General features: G+C 30.2%; 1 protein-coding gene across 1 annotated transcript in view; it reads left to right on the top strand.

Annotated features, from left to right (window-relative positions):
* The window catches only part of LOC132729294 (mitogen-activated protein kinase kinase kinase kinase 3-like), a 79539-nt gene extending 60274 nt beyond the window's left edge, over window positions 1-19265 (top strand). Inside the window, exons 30-32 of the mRNA XM_060715019.1 lie at window positions 8175-8245; window positions 8568-8623; window positions 13527-19265. Of these exons, the coding sequence (XP_060571002.1) occupies window positions 8175-8245; window positions 8568-8623; window positions 13527-13614 (215 nt within the window). The 3' untranslated portion in view covers window positions 13615-19265. The remainder of the gene's footprint in view (window positions 1-8174; window positions 8246-8567; window positions 8624-13526) is intronic.
* Window positions 19266-20297: the final 1032 nt, after the last annotated feature.

Below are 20297 nucleotides of genomic sequence, written 5' to 3'. Positions count from 1 at the left end.
TTATGGGAACCTTCAATACAAAGAGGAGATGCGCATATCATTGCCTTGTTCCCATCAGATACTTTAACTCATAGTAATGGCCCTTGATTAGTTATGCAGTATGCATATAGAGCAATAATTTTTTCCTCGTGACTTCTCTGCAACTACTGGCTGGAATTGACATTACGCCGCCTGTCAATCAAACTGTCAGGGGTCACAGAGATTAGCCAATCAGCGATCGTTATCAGTTCCACGCTGAGATGCCTGCGAAGTCCACCATTTTCCTTAGACAAGCTATTTGTCTAAGACAATGGTATAGAAGTATTTTAAATTGAAATTATTTTAAGTTTCTGTCAATTTAAAGTTTTTTATCTGTATAATTATTAAGTATACTGACATATTGACAGATCGAGTAAGTTACTTTTTCATACAAAATGTCAATAATTTCCTACATATGGAAATAATTAGTACGAAACATTTATCCTGGCTATAACACAATGCATTGAAAAAGGAAAGGGTTTAAACAAATCCACTTTTTTATTTCCATTCTATCTATTCATAATCACAGTATAAGGTCCCAGAATATCCAGAAGATATGACATTTTTTTGTTTATAACGTGTAGCGTCAATAAAAACGTAGCCGTAAAATGCAAATATAATGAGTTAATACAGTAAAAAATTGGATGAAATTATTTTACCTGAATATTTCTATTAAAGTTCAATAAATTAATATTAAACATTTAAATTGATCTGCTTAATACGAAACTAATACCAATAGCATCATGTCTTATGTACGTGAAGCTAAATTTTAAAGAGAATAACGTTGTGCTTTGTCGTGAATCATATCAAATGTAGAGCTCTATTTTAACAATACATAATCACATACCATAAAAAGATAACAAGGGCATGCAATATTCTGAATCAATTTTAACAATTCATGAACAAATTATTTTATTATCTAAAATGAATTTCGCACATAAAACCCGAAAAATGATTTTAAATTTTAGTTGTGTCACTAATATAATTCTACTGTTTTTGTTTCGCTACTTCAATTTCAAAATGAAACGATCATAACATAATTATATACTTTTCTACATATAGTCCCTCTTTGAATTTTAAAGACAGAATGATACTCGTGCATGTCAGTTTTAAATTTTCATGAAAGTAAACGAGAATTAAGACGATCTTTGTAAAACGCTTCATGCGTAATTAATAAGTGAATGCAGATAATTTATTTTACTTTTTGTAAAATACCATAATACGTTTATACATGGAATAATAGATGAACTATTCAATAAAACCATTAAAAGCATCAAAATTTTATATACAAAATTCATATAAGATTAATTCATTGGTAAAATGAGTGCCATTACAGTTTTGCGAATACATCGGTAGCGTATTTTGTCTAAGGTTCTTACTGACCGGGTCACGTGAATCAGTGGGCGGAGCGATCCCTACTCTGGCGTAATGTCAATTCAATTAAACATTATGGGAACCATTAATACCAAGAGGAGATGCCCATATTGTTGCCTTGTTGAAGTTGTTCAGACCAGACCCTTCATCACAGAGTTATGGCCCTTGATTAGTTATGTAGTATGCATATAGTGCAATATTGCTATTTCTTTGCAACTGCTGTATTGATTTCAACAAAACTTTATGGCAACCATGGATACACAAAGGCAATTTACATCTCGTTGGCATGTCCAGATATTACTACACTACAGCCTCATTATAACGTTCATGTTGGGGTCCAATGTCTCAACACCGCCTTCTAACGAGGCTCTCATTAGAACGCTCATTGCGAAATTACCGCATTACCTCACCCACCGCATATATATAACGCTGACGATTTTTTAATTACTGTTCAATGAATATCGACATTATCTTTTTCTTAAACAATTCAATGATGTAAACATATATTGTATTCACAAATAATACTAATTATTATTTAAAAGAAACAAAAAACTTTCGAAAGAAAAACATCAATCATGAATGTAGTGTAAACAGTTAGCCATTACTGTAATGGTGTTTGATTAATTAGGGGACACAACCACAGGCGCTAGTCACATAATAAAATATTTTACATAATCGGTCTATATATGTATATAAAGATATCTTTATATACATATATAGACCGATTATGTAAAATATTTGATTATGTGACTAGCGCCTGTGGACACAACTAAAGCTGGACTGTAAATAGTCCATCTTTAGTTGTGTCCCCTAAGTAATCAAACGCCAATTACTTCCTGTCCTGGTCGCTCTATTTACAGTGCAGGGTTTTAAATTGATTTTGGGCTTGTGTTGGTTATTTAATTCAGCGAGGTTTACATGTCAAAGATATTTGTGTGAATTTTAGTTTATTTATACTCACCACCGGTTGCACATGTCACAGTTATGATATGAATTTCAGATTTTGGAAACAATTTGATGCCTGACTAAATGCAGGGCCTTTTCACTAGTTTTGGGGAAGGCGCCCTAGCCCTTTTTGTGGGGAAAAAATTGAGCGATTTTCACATTTTTGGGGAATTTTAAATATCATATTTTCACACATTTTGGGGGAATATCATAATCTATTGGCATATTTTCCTCCAATCACATTTAAGGTTTACTATACTGGGCAGGAACCAGTTTCCGGACAATACCAGTTTCCGGACAAGTAAATAACAATATTTGTGATTAGTCAAAAAGAGCTGAAAATTTTTATGAAATTGCATCTTTAATTCAAGAGTTATCTCCTCTTTAAGAATTTTGCTTTTAAAAATGTTATATTTTGGTAACAGGGATGTTTCAAATATTATGTTTAGAGTGTCCTTCAGTCCATCTGTCTGTCTGTTCATAAAAACTGTTTCCTGTGATCACTTTTAAAGAACTTTTCCAACAAATTTACTTAAAATAGAGAAAAATTGAAACATTAGTGAATGGCCAATGGCCCTTCAGAATGCTGATGGGGTTCTAACCGGTAGGGGACTTATGGATTGCTTGCAATACTATGATAATTGCTTGTTGTTGTTTTTTTTTTTTTTGGGGGGGGGGGGGGATTTTTTAGTTATTTTTGAGTCATGGCTCTTTTATTGCCCAGTACAAAGAATATTACTGTTTATGCCATGATAAATATATAAATAAAGCCTTATGTCTTCAGTTGTTTTGTTAGTAATAACCAGTACTTGGCGGGGGATATAAATTCAACGAATTTGCTTGTTTTCTGCTATAATGACATTGAGTAACAATTGATGGAGGAAATATTCTTGTTGGTATAATGACAGCATATTAAAAGTGGCACAAATGTAAATGTTATAATGACAGCATATTAAAAGTGGCACAAATGTAAATGTATTATCAATGTTTTCTGACACTATGTATGATTATGATTATGTACTATGTACAAGTCAAAATAAAATAATGTTCTGTTCTGTAAATTTATGAAACATAGAAATATCAGTTCTTACATGTATGCTCCCTCTAAAACTGCACGTTAATTTCACGCAAACTACTCATAGTAAAAAAAAAAAGAAGAAGAAAAAATGATTGTACAAATCTTGATATTCATATCTGTGAATGTGTTACTTGATCTCCTAATAAAGTCATAATTACATGGTTGAACATGTTATCATATTGAAGGTATTTTCATCATAAAGTCTTTTGAAAAATGAAAAGTAAACATTTGTAATGGGTTTTATTGATCTCATGTTAGATTTATTAACTGTCTTGTACAGATTTAAAGTCGAATACCATTTGTATTAGAAAAAAATGTTGTTTTTATTTCAATGTTTTTTTGATCAAAAGAAAATATTTTGTTAAACTCTATGAATGCCTGAAAAGATATGCACTCACTGACTTTATCCTGTTAAAGTATTTTCATATTTTTATGTGTAAGTAATGATAAATAGTTCCTAATTTAAATATAGCTGCACAGGTAGTGGGGAGAAGATACATTGTAGTAGGAACAAAACTAAGTAAAGGGAGGTAACTTCAGCACATATTTTATGTACAAAATTTGCTATTTGTCCCCCTTTACCAGTATATATAGGATTGTTATGGCTGCCAGGTGTGCCTGTTTGCTCACTGCCTAATTTGAGCAATTTCATTATGAAGACGGAATCAAAGTCAGTTAATAAGGGAAAGTCATTAAGCATTTAAGATGCTTTGTTTAAAGTCACACTGTAATGGTCGTGTGGTGACTTTCCAGCATTACTGAAGGAGGAAGTCAAGTAAGGTGATCCTCCATGCCTTATTTCCGACATAAATGGGACCTGAGTGTAACCACTAGTCCTCCATAAATAGCTGGATTGCTTTATCACACGAAAGAATCCGAAGTATCTTGAGGGATCCCCCCCCCTCCCCCCTTAACCTTAGTATTGATAGGAATTGCTGCATATTATATTGAAGTTTGAAGCTAAAAATTATCAAATGTGGGATTAAAATATCATTGCAACTTTTAAATTTGGAGTCAAAATGGAGTCAAAATGTCAGCTAAATTAATTATTAAAATTTCCGTGGAAGGTTAAGGGGAAAAAACCCAGTGATAATTAAATTAGAAATAAAGATATAGATCAACTGTTTTACACTTGAGTGAATAATTTACAACCTTATAAACCTTTATAATATCTAGGGTGAAACCATGGTATGATATAATCAATCATTGATTGATTCTTTTTCTGTCCCAGTGCAATAGCTAACACATCAAGATAAATACATTGCGCTCTGCACATGTTTATATTTAATGCAGTTTTACAGGTCTCCTGGGTAGATACATAATGTTTATTATACCATGTTTACATGGAGATCATCTCCGATTGTAACTGTTTATTTTAATTGCTCCATTCCTCAGAGACATGTTACATTTATATGGAAAAAACAGAGACACTAAAATTAAAATGGAGAAAAAAACATTGAAAAAATTTAACATTAGGTCAAATGATTTCTGATCAATTTTATGGTTTTGATATTATATTTTTGAAAATGTGATATTTAAATAAATAGTAAAGTTATAGTAATTTCAAAGATTTTAATGTTAATTTTCATGTTAATGAAATTATGAAGTAACTTATTCTAGTTTAGTCCAAATAGACCTTTCAGTGATTGACATTGGGATATATCATGTCTATATTGGTAAACCTGAGATTATTATGCACCAGTTGATATTAAGGTAGTACACCCCTAATGCACTGTCTCCACTTTGAAGAGTATTCAAATAGGCTAAAATCACTGTAAAGTGTATTGAAACTGAGGGGGCGTGGGTTCAAACCCCACAAGGGGCAATTTTTTTTCTTTCTTTTTTTTCTTTTTAACATTTTTTATTAATCTCTCAGACCCCCTATGGAAGAAAAAAGTGTTTAATTTTAATTATATAATTATTGTAGGTATTTATTTACTAAATAATGCCAAATTTAATAGCAAATATGATACCAGATATTTCCAAAGTTTAATAAAACGGTAAAAGTAGTTTATATTTTGCAAGACCAACCAATATACATTAAAGAAAATTTAGGCAAACTTTGAAAATAGCCCCTCATTTTGGAAAATTTTAGGGATATTTTAAATAAGGCTTTTTACATAGGGAAATGGTCAAATTAGTGTTAAAAGCTGGTGGGGTAGGGTTACATTTTTATACATATTAAAAACATTTCGTTTAAAAACAATCATTTTGCTTGTTTAATTTGTTACCTATATATCATTGTTTATTTCTTAACAATGAGCAAAAGGAAAACATTTTTCATAATGATGATATTATAGATTATTTAGAGTTTCCTCATTTCTGAAAAAATCCCTTCTAATGGCAAAGTTTTAGTTCATAAAAATGTCCATAACTCATAAACCACACGGTAAATATTGTTTAAATTTTGCATACAGGTGACATTTAAGGCATATAAGTGTCCTATGTTGTCAAATTTACAATTCCTTATAGTGCCCATTAGGGGTGTACTACCTTAACCACTGCCCCAAACCCCTTGGTAATTGTGGGGCTTTGAACTTTGTATTTTCCAACACCAGGTATTGGTTCAAGTGTACGGGTGGGTGGGCGGTATATTAAAGTTAAAATCTACACTTAATGCCCCCACATCACAAGTTAGACAGTCATGTCTGGTTATTTTGATGCCAACACAATACTACTGCAGTAACATAGCATTTAGAGATAGTTGTAATTATCCCCCACAGTCCCAGGGTGGGGCTGCAAATTGACTGATGCATTAATTGCATCCTATTTTTATGATTGCAGGAAGACTCTATTTAATAAACTACAGTATTTAGAAACATTGATTTTAACAAAATTAATAGTCACTTTACTATATGAAATGTAACATAAGTATGTAAGCTGTTTGAATATTTTAAATAGAAAAGTCTGTTCTCTAAAATGCCATACCATACAGTAGTAACCTTGGAGATATAATTACCCAGAGAATGACACAGCAGTTTTGAATTGGGGACATTCCATTGAGCATCAATTTTATTGGTCAATCAATATTTTATAGAATGTGTTTTTCTATCTCTACAACTGATAATAGTCTCTTGGTATTAATTGCTGCCCAGTATTGACGTAGCAACAGCTTTGCATCTTTATTTGAAAATAATTTGTTACAGCGAAAAAAAAAACACACAAAAAAACATTGAATTTGAATAAGGAGATGTTTCTTCCAGTTTCATTTGAATGAAAATTTCTCTCATAGAATTCAATGTTATTCATTCATGTCCAGATACATTAAACATGTATTTTCTATAGACAGCGTATAAAATAGCACAATCTGTATTTTAATATTACAAAACAACTTCAATTTTAATGCTTTTCCCTCTAAAATAACAATAATTATAGTGAAAGTTTCTTGAAATCATTGAGGTTTATCCTATATAAGACATGGTCTTTTAAGCAAGGTGGTCTGTATGTCAAATAAATGATCTAGCTTAAATATTCATTGAATATTATATAAAGTTCATTTGATTGATCCAAAGTTATTTATCTTTATATTGTTTGACATACTAGTACTACAGTAGTGTTGCATGGGGACAAATCCTCAACATTTTGACAGGTAATGGTAAATTAAAGGTAACTTTTGAAGAAGAAAATAACACACAGAAAAACAGTAAACCAACTGAATATGATACAATATTGTAACTTCATGATTATAGAGAAACAGATACAACAGTCTGGCATTGCTGAGTTCATTGTGTCTCCCTTCTAAAATAACTTTTTTTCTCCCATAGGATTGCTTTTATTTGAATGATGAAGCATATTTTAACAAGGTGTCAGATTTATATATGTTATGCCAACAATAATTGATGATGATTCATGACATATTGAGTTAATTACAATATGATGATTATCTTCTTCAGATTACAGTGTAAGTTTCCTATAGATTTATACCTGTTTTACCAGGGGAGTTGACTATTGATAGAAGCTTGCCTCTGTCAGGCCAGCATGCACATTTATGCATTCTGAGTTTCAGACCTGATTATATATAATGTTGACTACTCAGTTACAGAAACCCCCTTAAATTATTGTTGATTGATTATTCCATATTCAAATACTTGGTAGGTTAAGTCCATTAAAGTAACTGTAAAAAGTATTGTTGAAGATAAAAGCTGGCTTTAAATATTGAGAAAGATAATTGAAGCATACTTACAAAATAAATATTGTGATTAAGTGTCAAATATATTGTTTGTTATTGAATATAAATAAGTACTTCAGCACTTAAGTATAAGTTAAAAACTATGTTGTTTTGTTTGTTCTTGTCAGAGTTGTTTGTTTATTATCATGTATATCTATCAATTTGGATGACTATTATATTCTAAAATGAGAGGAATTTACCTTTCCCATCCTTTTTGCAACTAAAAACTGTAATTTTTTAATCTGACTGTAAATAGAGGTCCCCAGTATTGGTACTTTCAATCTTGCAAGCACTAACAAACTAGTTCATTGAAATAAGAGTACCTGTACATTACAACAAATTCTTTTCTAGAGTTGCCCCTATCAACATTGAGGAGAGTGAGATACTAATCAAACATGTCACTTTTAAGTCCATTTTATAAAATCTGAACATTTATACATGTAAGTATTTGTAGGGCTTTTAAAATATACTTTACTGATACAACTGGACAGACGTACCCAGCTGGAATTAGCCACAAGTCTCTACAGAGTAAAGAAATTTATATATATGTTTGCAAAATCCAATCACACAATGTTTGTCATATATTTGCAGTTTGTTTACAAGACAGTGTTTTGGCATTCCACAAACATGGCATGCAGGGAAGAAGCTTTAAAGCAAATGAGGTAAGTTTGTATCCAAGAATCCTCACCAGATTGTTATTATTAAATACTCTTGATTTAAAAAAGCTTCAATCAATGTTTTACCTATTCACAATGTCATGAACTAATCTTGACTACATCTTTGTACCTTTAAAACATGAATAACTTGAAAAATAGTTACTTTGAGAACTGAATTACATCATCTTGTAAACTTTGTAAACGTGTCATAATTTCTACCTTTCTGAGATGATGAACATGTGCTAATAGTGGCCAGTACAAGTGAAATCTGTTTTGACTTACTATATAAGTTTATATAGGCTAGTTAATATCTTGTATTTAATTACAGGTGACTCAGGAGATATGTGACAAGACTAGAATATTCCGCTTACTTGGTTCAGATAGGTAGCCTATTTTTGTTTTATTGTTGTTTTTTTTACATACCGGTATATAAATTTGTACATGAAGTATAAGATTAATCCTTATATAAGACTATGTTAAAGTTTGAAAACTATTAAGAACAATTTCCCATATAATATTCTCTACCACCCCATCAGCCTCCCCTCTTAAAATAAATTTGTTTTACTTTTAATGAAGTTAGTATTATATTGCTATAACAAATTTGAATGTGGTATGAATAAGTATCAATATAAAAAAAGATCTTTAATTATCTTCGAATTCTTTCACCAGCTAGCTTACAGAATATTTGGGTAATACTCAGGTGCCTGTTTGTGCCTGAAATGATGAGGTCTGTTGCTGCCATTAAAGCTGGAAAGTCTCCATATGACCTATAACAGAGTTTCACTGTACCATTTTTAATGATGCCTAGTAAAATCATTTACTAGATCTATGTTTCTTTTGAAGGCTAATTAGAGTCTTAACATTTCTTGAATATAACCTTTTTTTCACTGGCTAATCTCACAGAAGTTCTACCTTACAAGAACTGATTACATTATCAAAACATTAAAGTAATAGTCATCTGTAAAAACAAAACATGCCCTTTTGAAATATTCATTCAATGATGATTACTTTAAAGGTCAAACAAACAAGTAGTTGATATTATCTTGGAATTGTTTAGAAACATTTCATGTCCAGCTTAGAAAATGGCAGGTATCCGCATTAACTCCTTACCATCCAATCAATGTCAACTTACTAAAAGCTTTCAAGGTTCCAAGTTAAAACTAATCTTCCTATTCATTGATTTTAGTAAAGATATCATCTAGGAGATGGGCTTCGTACCTCGTAACCTGGGGTTGAAAAGCTCTATTTGAGATGATTTTTAGTGTTACAGGATTTTGTTTTAAAGATAATTTGATTCTGCTATAAGTGTCTCGGACACTGTTAAGCTTGTAATTATTTTATTTTTACTGATAGAGGAATACTTTAGTTGTGCCTCCTTTTTTCACATATTATTTTTCTTCACCAGAATCAAACCAACATTTCACCATGACTTATTTGGCATGTGAATGTATCCAGCCATTTACTCTGATTATGACTATTATTAATATAAATAAAGCTAATTAATCCTGTAAAATTATATAAACATCATTTAAAATTGATGTGTTTTCCATTTGACATCAATAAAAAGAAAAAGTTAATTGACTTCTTATCAATTAACTGAGATTTGAAAGCATGAAAAATATTCAATACACATATTTATTTGATTTTCTTAGCAAGAGGTAAATTTATACAAACAAGGGTTATTTTAAATTGAAAGACAAGATAATTAGTGGATTAAGAGTCAAAACATCTAATTTGATATAAGAGTACAAGCTTTATAAAATATTCATATGTTTTCATGTAAGTAGCTAAAAATAGTAGAAAGCCAATGTATTCCGGGGTAAATTATGAGGTCATTAGCAGGTATTGGTAGTCAAAACAAGATGATTGTTTTTAACATATTTGTCAGGACTTAATTAAATATCGGCTTGTTATTTCTACTATTTTATTATTACATGACGTGAATTAGAATCAGCTAAGAGAAGTGGATATTCTAATTAAGAAGACATGGCTGCATGTGATTGGTTAAAACTTTTACACTATCATATGATACTTTTCATGTACATACATGATGTACCTTATGTAAATTGAACAACGCCCATGCATAATTTAACATGAAACTTGACTATATGGGTCTAATGATATCATACAAAAATAGAAAAAAAGTTATAAAAAGTGTAAAATTAAGTGTACCTGTAAATTATCCAGGAAAGTTATGTGAACAGACCACAGGGATGTGACCAAAAATGTGTTAAAGTTGGTATAAAAACCAGTCATTAACAAACAATACTATGTTACCATATGAATAAAAATTAAGCCAGTTGAAAATAATGAAGACAGCTATGGCTTCATACCTTTAGATGTCACTTTATACTCAGACAGAAAAGGCATTTTGTCATACATTTGGTTTTTACTGCTCTGAAATCATGAAATGAATTAAATTTAAGTTGTTTTAACATTCCTTTTTGGACAACCATTCTTCTCTTTCACTTAATAAACATTCAAATTCATCTTGAGTTTCCATGAACTTGATGTCTTACTTTGTGAAAGAGGAAAAAAAAGATAAGCACCTATTTTACTTATTAAAACATCTTATTGAATATGAACCCTTTGCTCTATCTCCTGTTAGTTTGTCTTTTTATAGATATTTTGTTTGCTTTATTCATAGATATTCCATTGTTATCATATTGTCAATAAGATCGTGAATGGGTTCATTCACATCAATATACAATCCAAAATAGATTTAATATGATCAAATTATAGCAATAACGGTGATACCTAAATACGCTCCTTGATTTAACTATAGAAATAAGGATAGAATATTTGTCAATTTTAATCGTAAATATTTGATTTATTGCTTTGAACTTGATCACATTGTATTCGCAACTATTTGAAAAACGTTTCCTTTTCATCTACGATTTACTTTTTCAAAGTGATCATTTCAATATAACGCATGATGATTTTTCAATTCTGTTCAAAATGTAAAGGCATCACCATTTATTTTAATAATTTAGAGTATGATTCGAAAGGAACGCTTTACTTCAATAGAATCTGTGTAAAATCAATTTATCTATTGAAAGATAAAGATGTTAAGGGATCAAATTTTGGTGTCTGCTTGAATGAAAGATTTGAAATATTGCCAGATTTAGGATCAGAATATATGACAGCTGAGAATAATTGTATAACATTAGCACTCCTCATGTTTCACCTTTACCCTGCTAAATTAATATAAGGGTCTGCTAAATTTGTATAGTAGACTCTCCCTTCTTGGAGTTTGGATCCATTCCTTCTGTAGGGCTTTTAATAAACTTGAACAGGTATCAATCTAAGGCTTAATCAGACTGCATGGATGTGCAAGTAGGTCAGCAGACACTCACTGTGTTATGAAATATTTTGTGCAAGCAATTTACATGTATTTGTTGTTTTGGATGAAAATGCAGCCCCAATATCTTATCCTAAAAGGTGCCACAGTAAATCTTAAATTTTAGATGTCTGGGTTGAAAGATCATATTGCAACAATTTTAAAATTGCTGAACCTACCTAAAGGGACTAGGAAGTTTGAAACATGTATTCTGATGATATTATTAGTTTTAAGTGTCTGTTATCATCAAATATAAATGTATTGAATGTCATCAGACTGCAAGGAAATATGGCTTGGTATGACTAATCTATATACCGGTACTAGTAGCATAGACTTATCTTTGTTATAAGCTTATCTTTATTATTGAAACATGTGCTCAAAGGGTTAATTAACTGTAAAGAACCAAAACAGTACATGGCTGTCTCTTTATAGATCTATGACTTCAGTCTTCAAATGTTACTGTTTATTGGTAAAACACTTAAAAACATTTGCACAATGCTGTATTGTAATTACCAACAATTGAACTTATGACCCACAAATCTACAAAACACATACAATAATATTATAATTACTTTTTAATTACAGGCCATTATGATTCTGATCAGGTTTACAGGCTGCATTTTATTACACATTAACTTTTTATAAGTGCGTTTTAATGATAACACTATTGAATAGGCATTGTAAAGGTACAGAATTTCCGTTAAAATAGGAATTAAAGTTTTTGTTTACATATCTGATCCCCCCATTATCGCCACTGAAATGCAGTTTGACAGAAATTTGATAATTGCGATGTCAAGAGCTTGTAAAAGAATTATGACATCTTCGGTTAAATAATACCACTGTTCGAGTTTTATTCATACTGTATTTAGAAATGCATGATTTGAAAAGATTGTTGTATATGTCTAAGTGCAGAAAATCATCCGAATAAACATTGATCCAGTGTATTAAAGTAAATAATAATACAAGTGCAGGGTGTTTTTATGATGTGCACTTTTGCAGTGTTTTGTAATCCATGCATTAGGAGGTATTTGTCAGTTTGATTAAATGATTTTATCAGTTATTTTGTTAGTTATCTCAAATATTGACATTATAAACTAACCTGCCTTGTTGATCAATCACACTTCAATGAATACAATAACATGATTGCTGCAATTTACTGTCTGTTTAACCAGCAAGATTATTGAGAAATTTTTTTTACACTTTTGAAAAATATTAAAACCATACATTTATCTATCTTCAAGCTTAAGGCAGATCTATCATTGATGAAGGTTTTTTTTGATAAATTTTTACTTTTCATATTTTTTTACCTTCATTTGTATTGTTATTCTCAGTTATGATGTTTAATTTCATTGACTAAAGATAGGCCAAGGTTTGTAAATAGCTATACTTTCAAAAAATAATTAATTTATCAGGAACCAAAGTAATATCTATAATTGAAAATAGATTGTTGTTTAGATAGGAATTTTAATAAGATAGCCGACTTTTGAAATTATTGGATGAAATCTTGATCTTGCTTAAAATACTTTTCATCCATTTCTAATCATAGGTCATAAGTTCTTGAATGCTAATTGATTTATATAAAGAGTAGGCTGGAATCCTTAAAATTATGCTAGTTGTGTTATTATTGAAATAGCTCTTATTCTAACATCAAATGATTTGTTGTTAGATATTGCACTTAAGATATGATATTAGTTGATATTTTGCAACTTTTCCATTCTTCAATAGAAATGAATAATGTAGGAAAATATACAGTCTGTACAATGATAGTTATGAGGAAGATGTGTGCTTCAACTATTGGTCCTTAAATAGTAAAAGTACTCATCAATCAAGTTGACATTTAGGGTTCATCTTTATACTGTTATTATTCAGGAATAGTTGGTGAAACCATAATATTGAAGATTTGTCATGTCAAAGGAATTCATTTAACTTTATATTACTGTTTTTCAGGGTGATATGTTTGGAAAGTCGACCAACAGACCAGCCAGAAGCAGCTTCAAACCTCTATGTATTAGCTGGTCATGAAAATACTTACTGACCCTGACACCGAGTGAACCTTGTCGGACTACTTTGAATAAAACTAAGAGACTCCTTGTAAACAAAATATAACGGTGTAAACTTAAAGGAGCAGAATGTTAATAACCAACTTACCAACATTTCAGAATGTAATCTTTATGACTCATTTAATATTTCTGGATGAGTGATGACATCATTTCCTGAGTGACATCACTTCCTGTGTGATGTCATTTCAACAATGCGTATGACATCATCAAACAGTATTACATCACTTCCTGTTGCATTGGAGAATGATTTGTGCAATATTTTGTGTGCGCTTTGTGATGTGAAATACATAAATTTAAACTAAAGAAGATAAAAATGAAAGTATTTCATGCTTTTGGTACAGTATTTTCAACCATCATGGATAAAATATAACAGATGGTAACATAATGTGCCCAAACTGTGTTGATTCATTCATTTTATTGAAAATGCGAAAGAAAGAAAAAAGAAGTGGTTTTGTCAAACAAGTGTAAAGGATTATAATAAATGGTTCACTAAAAGATTTAACAGACCTTATTCATACTTGGCATTCTTATTCTATGAAGTAGATTTTATGCTATAAAGGTAGTGCCTATTCTAGGACATATGATTGTTGGATTTGTAGATGATTTTAGTTTTGGGTTTTAAAGCTGCAAGCTGCAAAAAGTGTTCATTATAAAAGAAATCAAATGTGTTATACATAAACTGTGAAGATGCATTTTTTTTACACAAAACTGCTATTGAGTACATGATGTTCTGTTCACACATCAATGGCCATCATCCACAGGAACCAAAAAACAATTGTTGTCTAAACTAATAGTCTATCCATATACCAATATTTCTACTTTATTCATTTTGCTCAATAGTTTTCAGACATGTTGATTGAGGTGAATGATTGGTTAGCAGTAAATGTGACATAATGAATGCTGTCATATTGCACATTTTGTAGCTGTTATTGTTTAAAGGGTCTGTAACTTGAGCAGAATTAAATCAACAACTTTCAGTAAATTATATTTCTGCTTTGTGCTTATAGCCACAAGTCTACTGTACTTATTGAAAGATTTATGTGGTTAGTGGTCATCAAGGAAATTTCAGTAGATGAAATTGTGAACTAGTAAGTGGTGACAAAATGACTAATTGTTTGGTTGACAGATTGTAGTGGCCAGATTATTTTGAATTATTAGACTGTTACAAATGAAAAGTTTAGTCAAATTATATGCGGAAAACTTGCTACGGTTCAGTGTAATATACAATATTTATATATATAGGTGTAATAACATTATTGATATATATATAAATGATAGTTTTATTGTGAGCGGTATTGTAGCTTTATAACAATGTCTGCGATGTAACATAGTTCTACTCTGTGATATTTCTAGCCTTATATACACTAAAGATAGGATAGTATTGGTGCTGGTTTTAATTTCATATATGTTATATTACAAAACCACCTTATTTTTACTCTTCTGCCAAAGTAAAAATTTATGTAGTTAAAAAATAGTTTTAAAATTTGAGTAGCTTAAACAATAATTTTTACAGAGTTTTTTTTACAAGTATTGTGTGTTATATTAAAGGGATAACATGTGTTTTATTTATAAGTATTATAAAGCAATTGGTTAAGGATATTCTTATTTGAACAAATTAATATATAATGTTACATTGAAATAGAACCATCATAAATGTTATCCTGTCTTTGGTATTGCCAATGTTTGATGTTTTACAGAATTTTTTGTTCTTTTAACTTAAAATTGTAGCGATAGGAGGAAAAAAGTTGCTAAAGACTTAACCAATATATTTCTTTATAGTGATCTAAATATATCCATGATTGATGTTTTATCTAAGAATTTTAGTGTCAGGATGATTTTCCTTCTTTTCTGAGAAGTGAAATCATAACTGTATAACTGAGTATCTTGTTAAAAACTTAGTGCTAAACTTCCACAAAGTGTAATTATTTTATTTTGAAGACATCTATTGATACTTTTGTTATATTTTAAATAAATTTTTATCTTATTTAAACATGAAGTTCGAAGATATATTTCATTATTTGTGAAATCATAAATTTTACAAAAGAAGGTGTTCTAGTGACAGGTTTATTGTTTTTGAAATATTAATATACATGTAATACAAAGATCTAACTAATCAAAATTTAATGTTAAATGTGTCCATCCTACTGTCTTCATAAAAGTTTAGTGATGTTGATATTCAGTAACAAAATGAGACTTGTCATATTAGAAATATGTTTTCCGCTTTTTAGGTTTTTGAACATTTATAAAGGTTTTCTAGCAGTCTAGAGCCAGTCAATTGTTTGCCAGTCAAATTAAGTATTTTTAAGTAAAAGAAAAGCAGGAGCTACCTAGTTCTTGTAAGGACAAATCATTTAGCCAAACTAAGTTTCAAAAGAGTTATGGAAATGTGTTGGCGTCATTAAAGACCTGTTAATTTAGACAGTTAAATTAAATTTACTTTAAAGAGGTTTGCTCAAGATTTTCTCAGAATGCAAAATTAGCATTTTTTTGTGCATGATACTTTGAGCAGTGATGTTTGTGAAATTAAACAAGTTTTTTGCATTTTTTGGAGCATGAAGTATGTGAGGAATTTATCTTTTTTTATGAATATGTAGAAATTATAAATATATGTACATTTACCAAGAAAATATTAATTGGGTGAAAACTCTTTTTTATCTTGGTGGAATCTCTTTGTAGATACGCTGATATTTCAATACGCTGTTCAAAATTTGTAAGATATTTTGATATTTTACCTGCAATTTTATATCTTAGTATTTTGTAAATGTAGATGTGATTATATAATGTGTCTTGTCTGGATTAGTTAAATATTTGAATAATTTTAATTGTAGATTTTATAAATTGACTGTTTGGTTTATCAAAACAAAACCCTTCATGTTGTTATAAGTATATTTAAATATCTGTACAAATCATCAATGAAATGATACAGAAATTGTATATAGTCAGTTCTAATGTTTTCATTGAAATGTTCATTATTTTGTTTGTAGCTGTAAAACCAAGATTTTATACTTTATAGTTATCATGTATCTCTTGTGTTGTTATTGCTTTTATTTCTAGAAAATGTTTTATTCAAAGAGTTTCTTTTGCTTGCAGTAAATGCGCTACTTTCTCTTTATTTACTTTGTTTGTAGAAGAGAACAGTAATGGCCAAGTAATTGCCAAATAATGTAAAGTAAAGAAAAAACAAAGAAAATTGTCACAATAAATGAGATGTATTTAGATATATTTTCAAATATACTTTTATTTCCTTGTCTAGGCAGGCAATGCATGTCAGAGCATTCCTGTAGCACATTAATCAGTGTGGACACACTGTGTGATATATGACAGCATTTTGAATATAGGGTTAACATACCTCTAGCAGTATTTAATGCCCTAATTCTTCATCACTTTAAAATGGATATAGGGTAATGCTAAATGGAATACAGTTCTTAACTCATAGGTCCAAATGATAAATTAATCACATATAAGATACTTAGCCTTGATATGATTCATGAAAATAGTAAGAGTTTGTGTACTATGCTTTTTATTTTAACAATTAAATTTTTATATTTTTTGCAAATGTCCGCCCCAAGAAGTGAGGCATAAAATGAAGCTTGCTAGCTGAACTGTAAAAATGTTGTCATAGGCCTCTTGGTATGACCTCACTGATTATTCATGTTAGTATGATAAAACTCTGCATAAATCTGGTGTGGGTTTGCATGGTATCATATGGTACATTTTCCTCACCATCTCATTGCTGAAGTATCAAACGTTTATTTCTGTCACTGCGAAATTTCTTTATTCTTCACATAGTCAAAGTTTTGTCTACTAAATGTTTGACTATTCTTTTCAAATTATTTGAATGGATTATACATCTTTATCTTATTTTGTGATTATATATCAGTTATAAGAAAATTAGAAGATGGTTTTCTACAAAATATGAGATAGGTCCGTTTCAAATGAAAAATAAACAAACTGCATAATGCTTTCCTCAAATTGTCTCAGACCTAAACTGTCTATCTAAGTAACTTCAACTTAATAAAGAAATGCTTTAATCATTTTCATAACAGGTGCTTGTTTCTTTGATATTAACTACATAGATAAAGTGAAAGGACTAAAATTTTGTAGCACAGTGGAGTTCAATCATTGAAGTTACAAATAAATATTGACATAATGATTCTTTCTTCTTTGTTTTTCTTTTGTCTATCTGCTTCAAAAGATGACATTTAAAAAAATCACTATGGCATTACTAAGAGTTTTGTGTTCTGACAGGATCATTTGGTTTTTTTCATTGTTGTTTGTTTTTTGTTTTTTTATCATAAAAACAATGTTTGGATAAACTTGAATTTACAATTGATTTTGCAAAAAAACATCTACTGTTTCATCTTAATTAGCTATAGAATTCATGATATTTTCATTATTTTCAGAATTGCAAATTATTTTGGATTGAAGAAAAAGTACAATACTTTTAATTACTTGTGTTTTAATTATACATATATAGGAAAAATTGTGGTTTAACACATATCAAATCAGTTGTAGGATGTCTTATATACAGAGCATGTGATGTTTTTCTGATAGTTCATTACTTATAACCTGAACACATAGTGCTCAAAGGTGAGCTGTTGTGATTGCAGTGTTTTCATTTTGTAACAACATCTTCTTTTAAACTGCATGGTGGATTTTGACCAAACTTCATAGAAATGATCCTTTGATGTTCTTCTAAATGGCTCCTATATGATAAAAAGCTGTATAATTAATTCCCCTGGGGCTAAAATTGGACATAAGTGTAGTTTATAAACATGAACATGTAGATTTCTAGGACAACATATATAAATTTTCTTAAAAACTAAAATACACAGAGTTTAGACATTCACTATCAGACCTCAAATATTTTTAGATCATAAAGTTGGGGTAAAAAATACACACCTTATTTGACAATGAAAAGAATAGTGTCTTTTTCTAGCAATAGATATCAGGTGAGCAATCTATGGCCACCATGGCTCTCTTATTATTTGTCTTTATAAGTATTTGGAAAGTTTTCAAAAAAGAAATATTATTCATGTTGGTTTTAGCACCAGCATCTGCTTAGTCCATTATATTTTGAAATAGACCAATCACATCATTGCTATGTTAGATTTAGTATTTCAACTTGATTTTACAATTTGTATAACCTGCTTTATTACTATATAAGGTGACTTGTTGGCCATAGCATGCAGTTGATACTGATGTTGAAAGATGAGTATGATAAGTTAGACTTTTTTTAAACAAATATGAGTCGGGACTGTCGGGCCATGACAAAACCAACGTAATGCGTTTGCGACCAGCATGGATCCAGACCAGGCTGCGCATCAGTGCAGTCTAATCAGGATCCATGCTGTTCACTATCAGTTTCTCTACTTGTTATAGAGTTTGTAAGCGAACAGCATAGATCCTGATCGCTGGTCGAAAACGCATTACATTGGTTATATCATGGGGCGACTCAATTATAAATTTTGAGTGTTAAATGTTACTGTTATATTGTGAGCTATTTTGATTGAAACAATCTTTTCGCCAATCTATATGAACATTGTGTTTTATGTGTTAAAATTACACATGCTGAACCTCTATTTATGTAACTTGAAAAAAATAAAAACACATTCCCAAAAATACAGTTTTCGTTTTGTTCTTTATGCATGTTTATTAAAATTTATGTAATGGCATGTATTACTCTTTGGAGGTTTTATTTTATGTGACCAGAACCTTTGATTAAAATCTCTAAGTGAAGGTTCAGTCACAAGGCTGATAAAGAATTCATTGATAATAAAGGTACAGTCTTGATCCTGTTAGAAAAAGTACCTATTTTGTTTATCAGCAGATACGTTGACATACGATATATGGAGTCAGCCACTCAGAAATTGTGAATTTAAGACCTCTCTTGACTGGGAACATTTTTCCTCATATAACACGAAAACAACCATGTTGGTGGTTAAATCATTTCTAGATGTATACAATAATTTATTGTTATTTAGTATGAAATAAGTACAAAAAGCACAGTCATTTTCGGTCAACTATTTTATTTGTATAAATAGGTGAGTTAACATTACTTACTATAGCATCGGTGACTGCATCACACATTTGATATGGTTTTTGTACCACCCCACTTTTTACTTATATGCTTTGGATAGTTTTTTTTATAACAATCCTTCCCATTCTAGACAAGAGTACATAACTCTGTCATGTATTTGACAAAATTATGCCCCTTTTCAATACTTCTACTTCTAGTGTCCATGCATTATCCCCACTTCCAGACAAGAGCATATAATTCTTTTTTTGCATATCAGACAGGATTATCTACTGTTTTAACTGGTGCTTGACAAAACATCTTACACCCCAGTCTGTGTAAGACTACTGTACTATAAGAAAAAAGTACTAAATGAAAATATTTGTTTGTTTGTTTTTTCCTTTCCAAAATCTGATTAACATGTAATGTGCAAGAAAAGGTAGGCTATATATCAAACACCAGCTGTCATCAAAGTGGATTTTATCTTGCTCTTAGGTAAAATTACATGTTTGAGGAAAAACTCTGCAGATAGCTAGATATTTTGCTTTTGGTGCAAAATCCTACATTATAAGGTGCATGGATGAATAAGATGTGATATCTTATTCATCCATGCACCTTATAATGTAGTCAAGATCATTGTCT

Source organism: Ruditapes philippinarum, unplaced genomic scaffold (assembly GCF_026571515.1).
Source record: "Ruditapes philippinarum isolate M1 unplaced genomic scaffold, ASM2657151v2 ctg17_1_1_1_1, whole genome shotgun sequence".
In the NCBI taxonomy this organism is placed as follows: domain Eukaryota; kingdom Metazoa; phylum Mollusca; class Bivalvia; order Venerida; family Veneridae; genus Ruditapes; species Ruditapes philippinarum.
The sequence above is the reverse complement of the archived record's forward strand: the minus strand, read 5'-3'. Positions and strand labels throughout refer to the sequence as shown.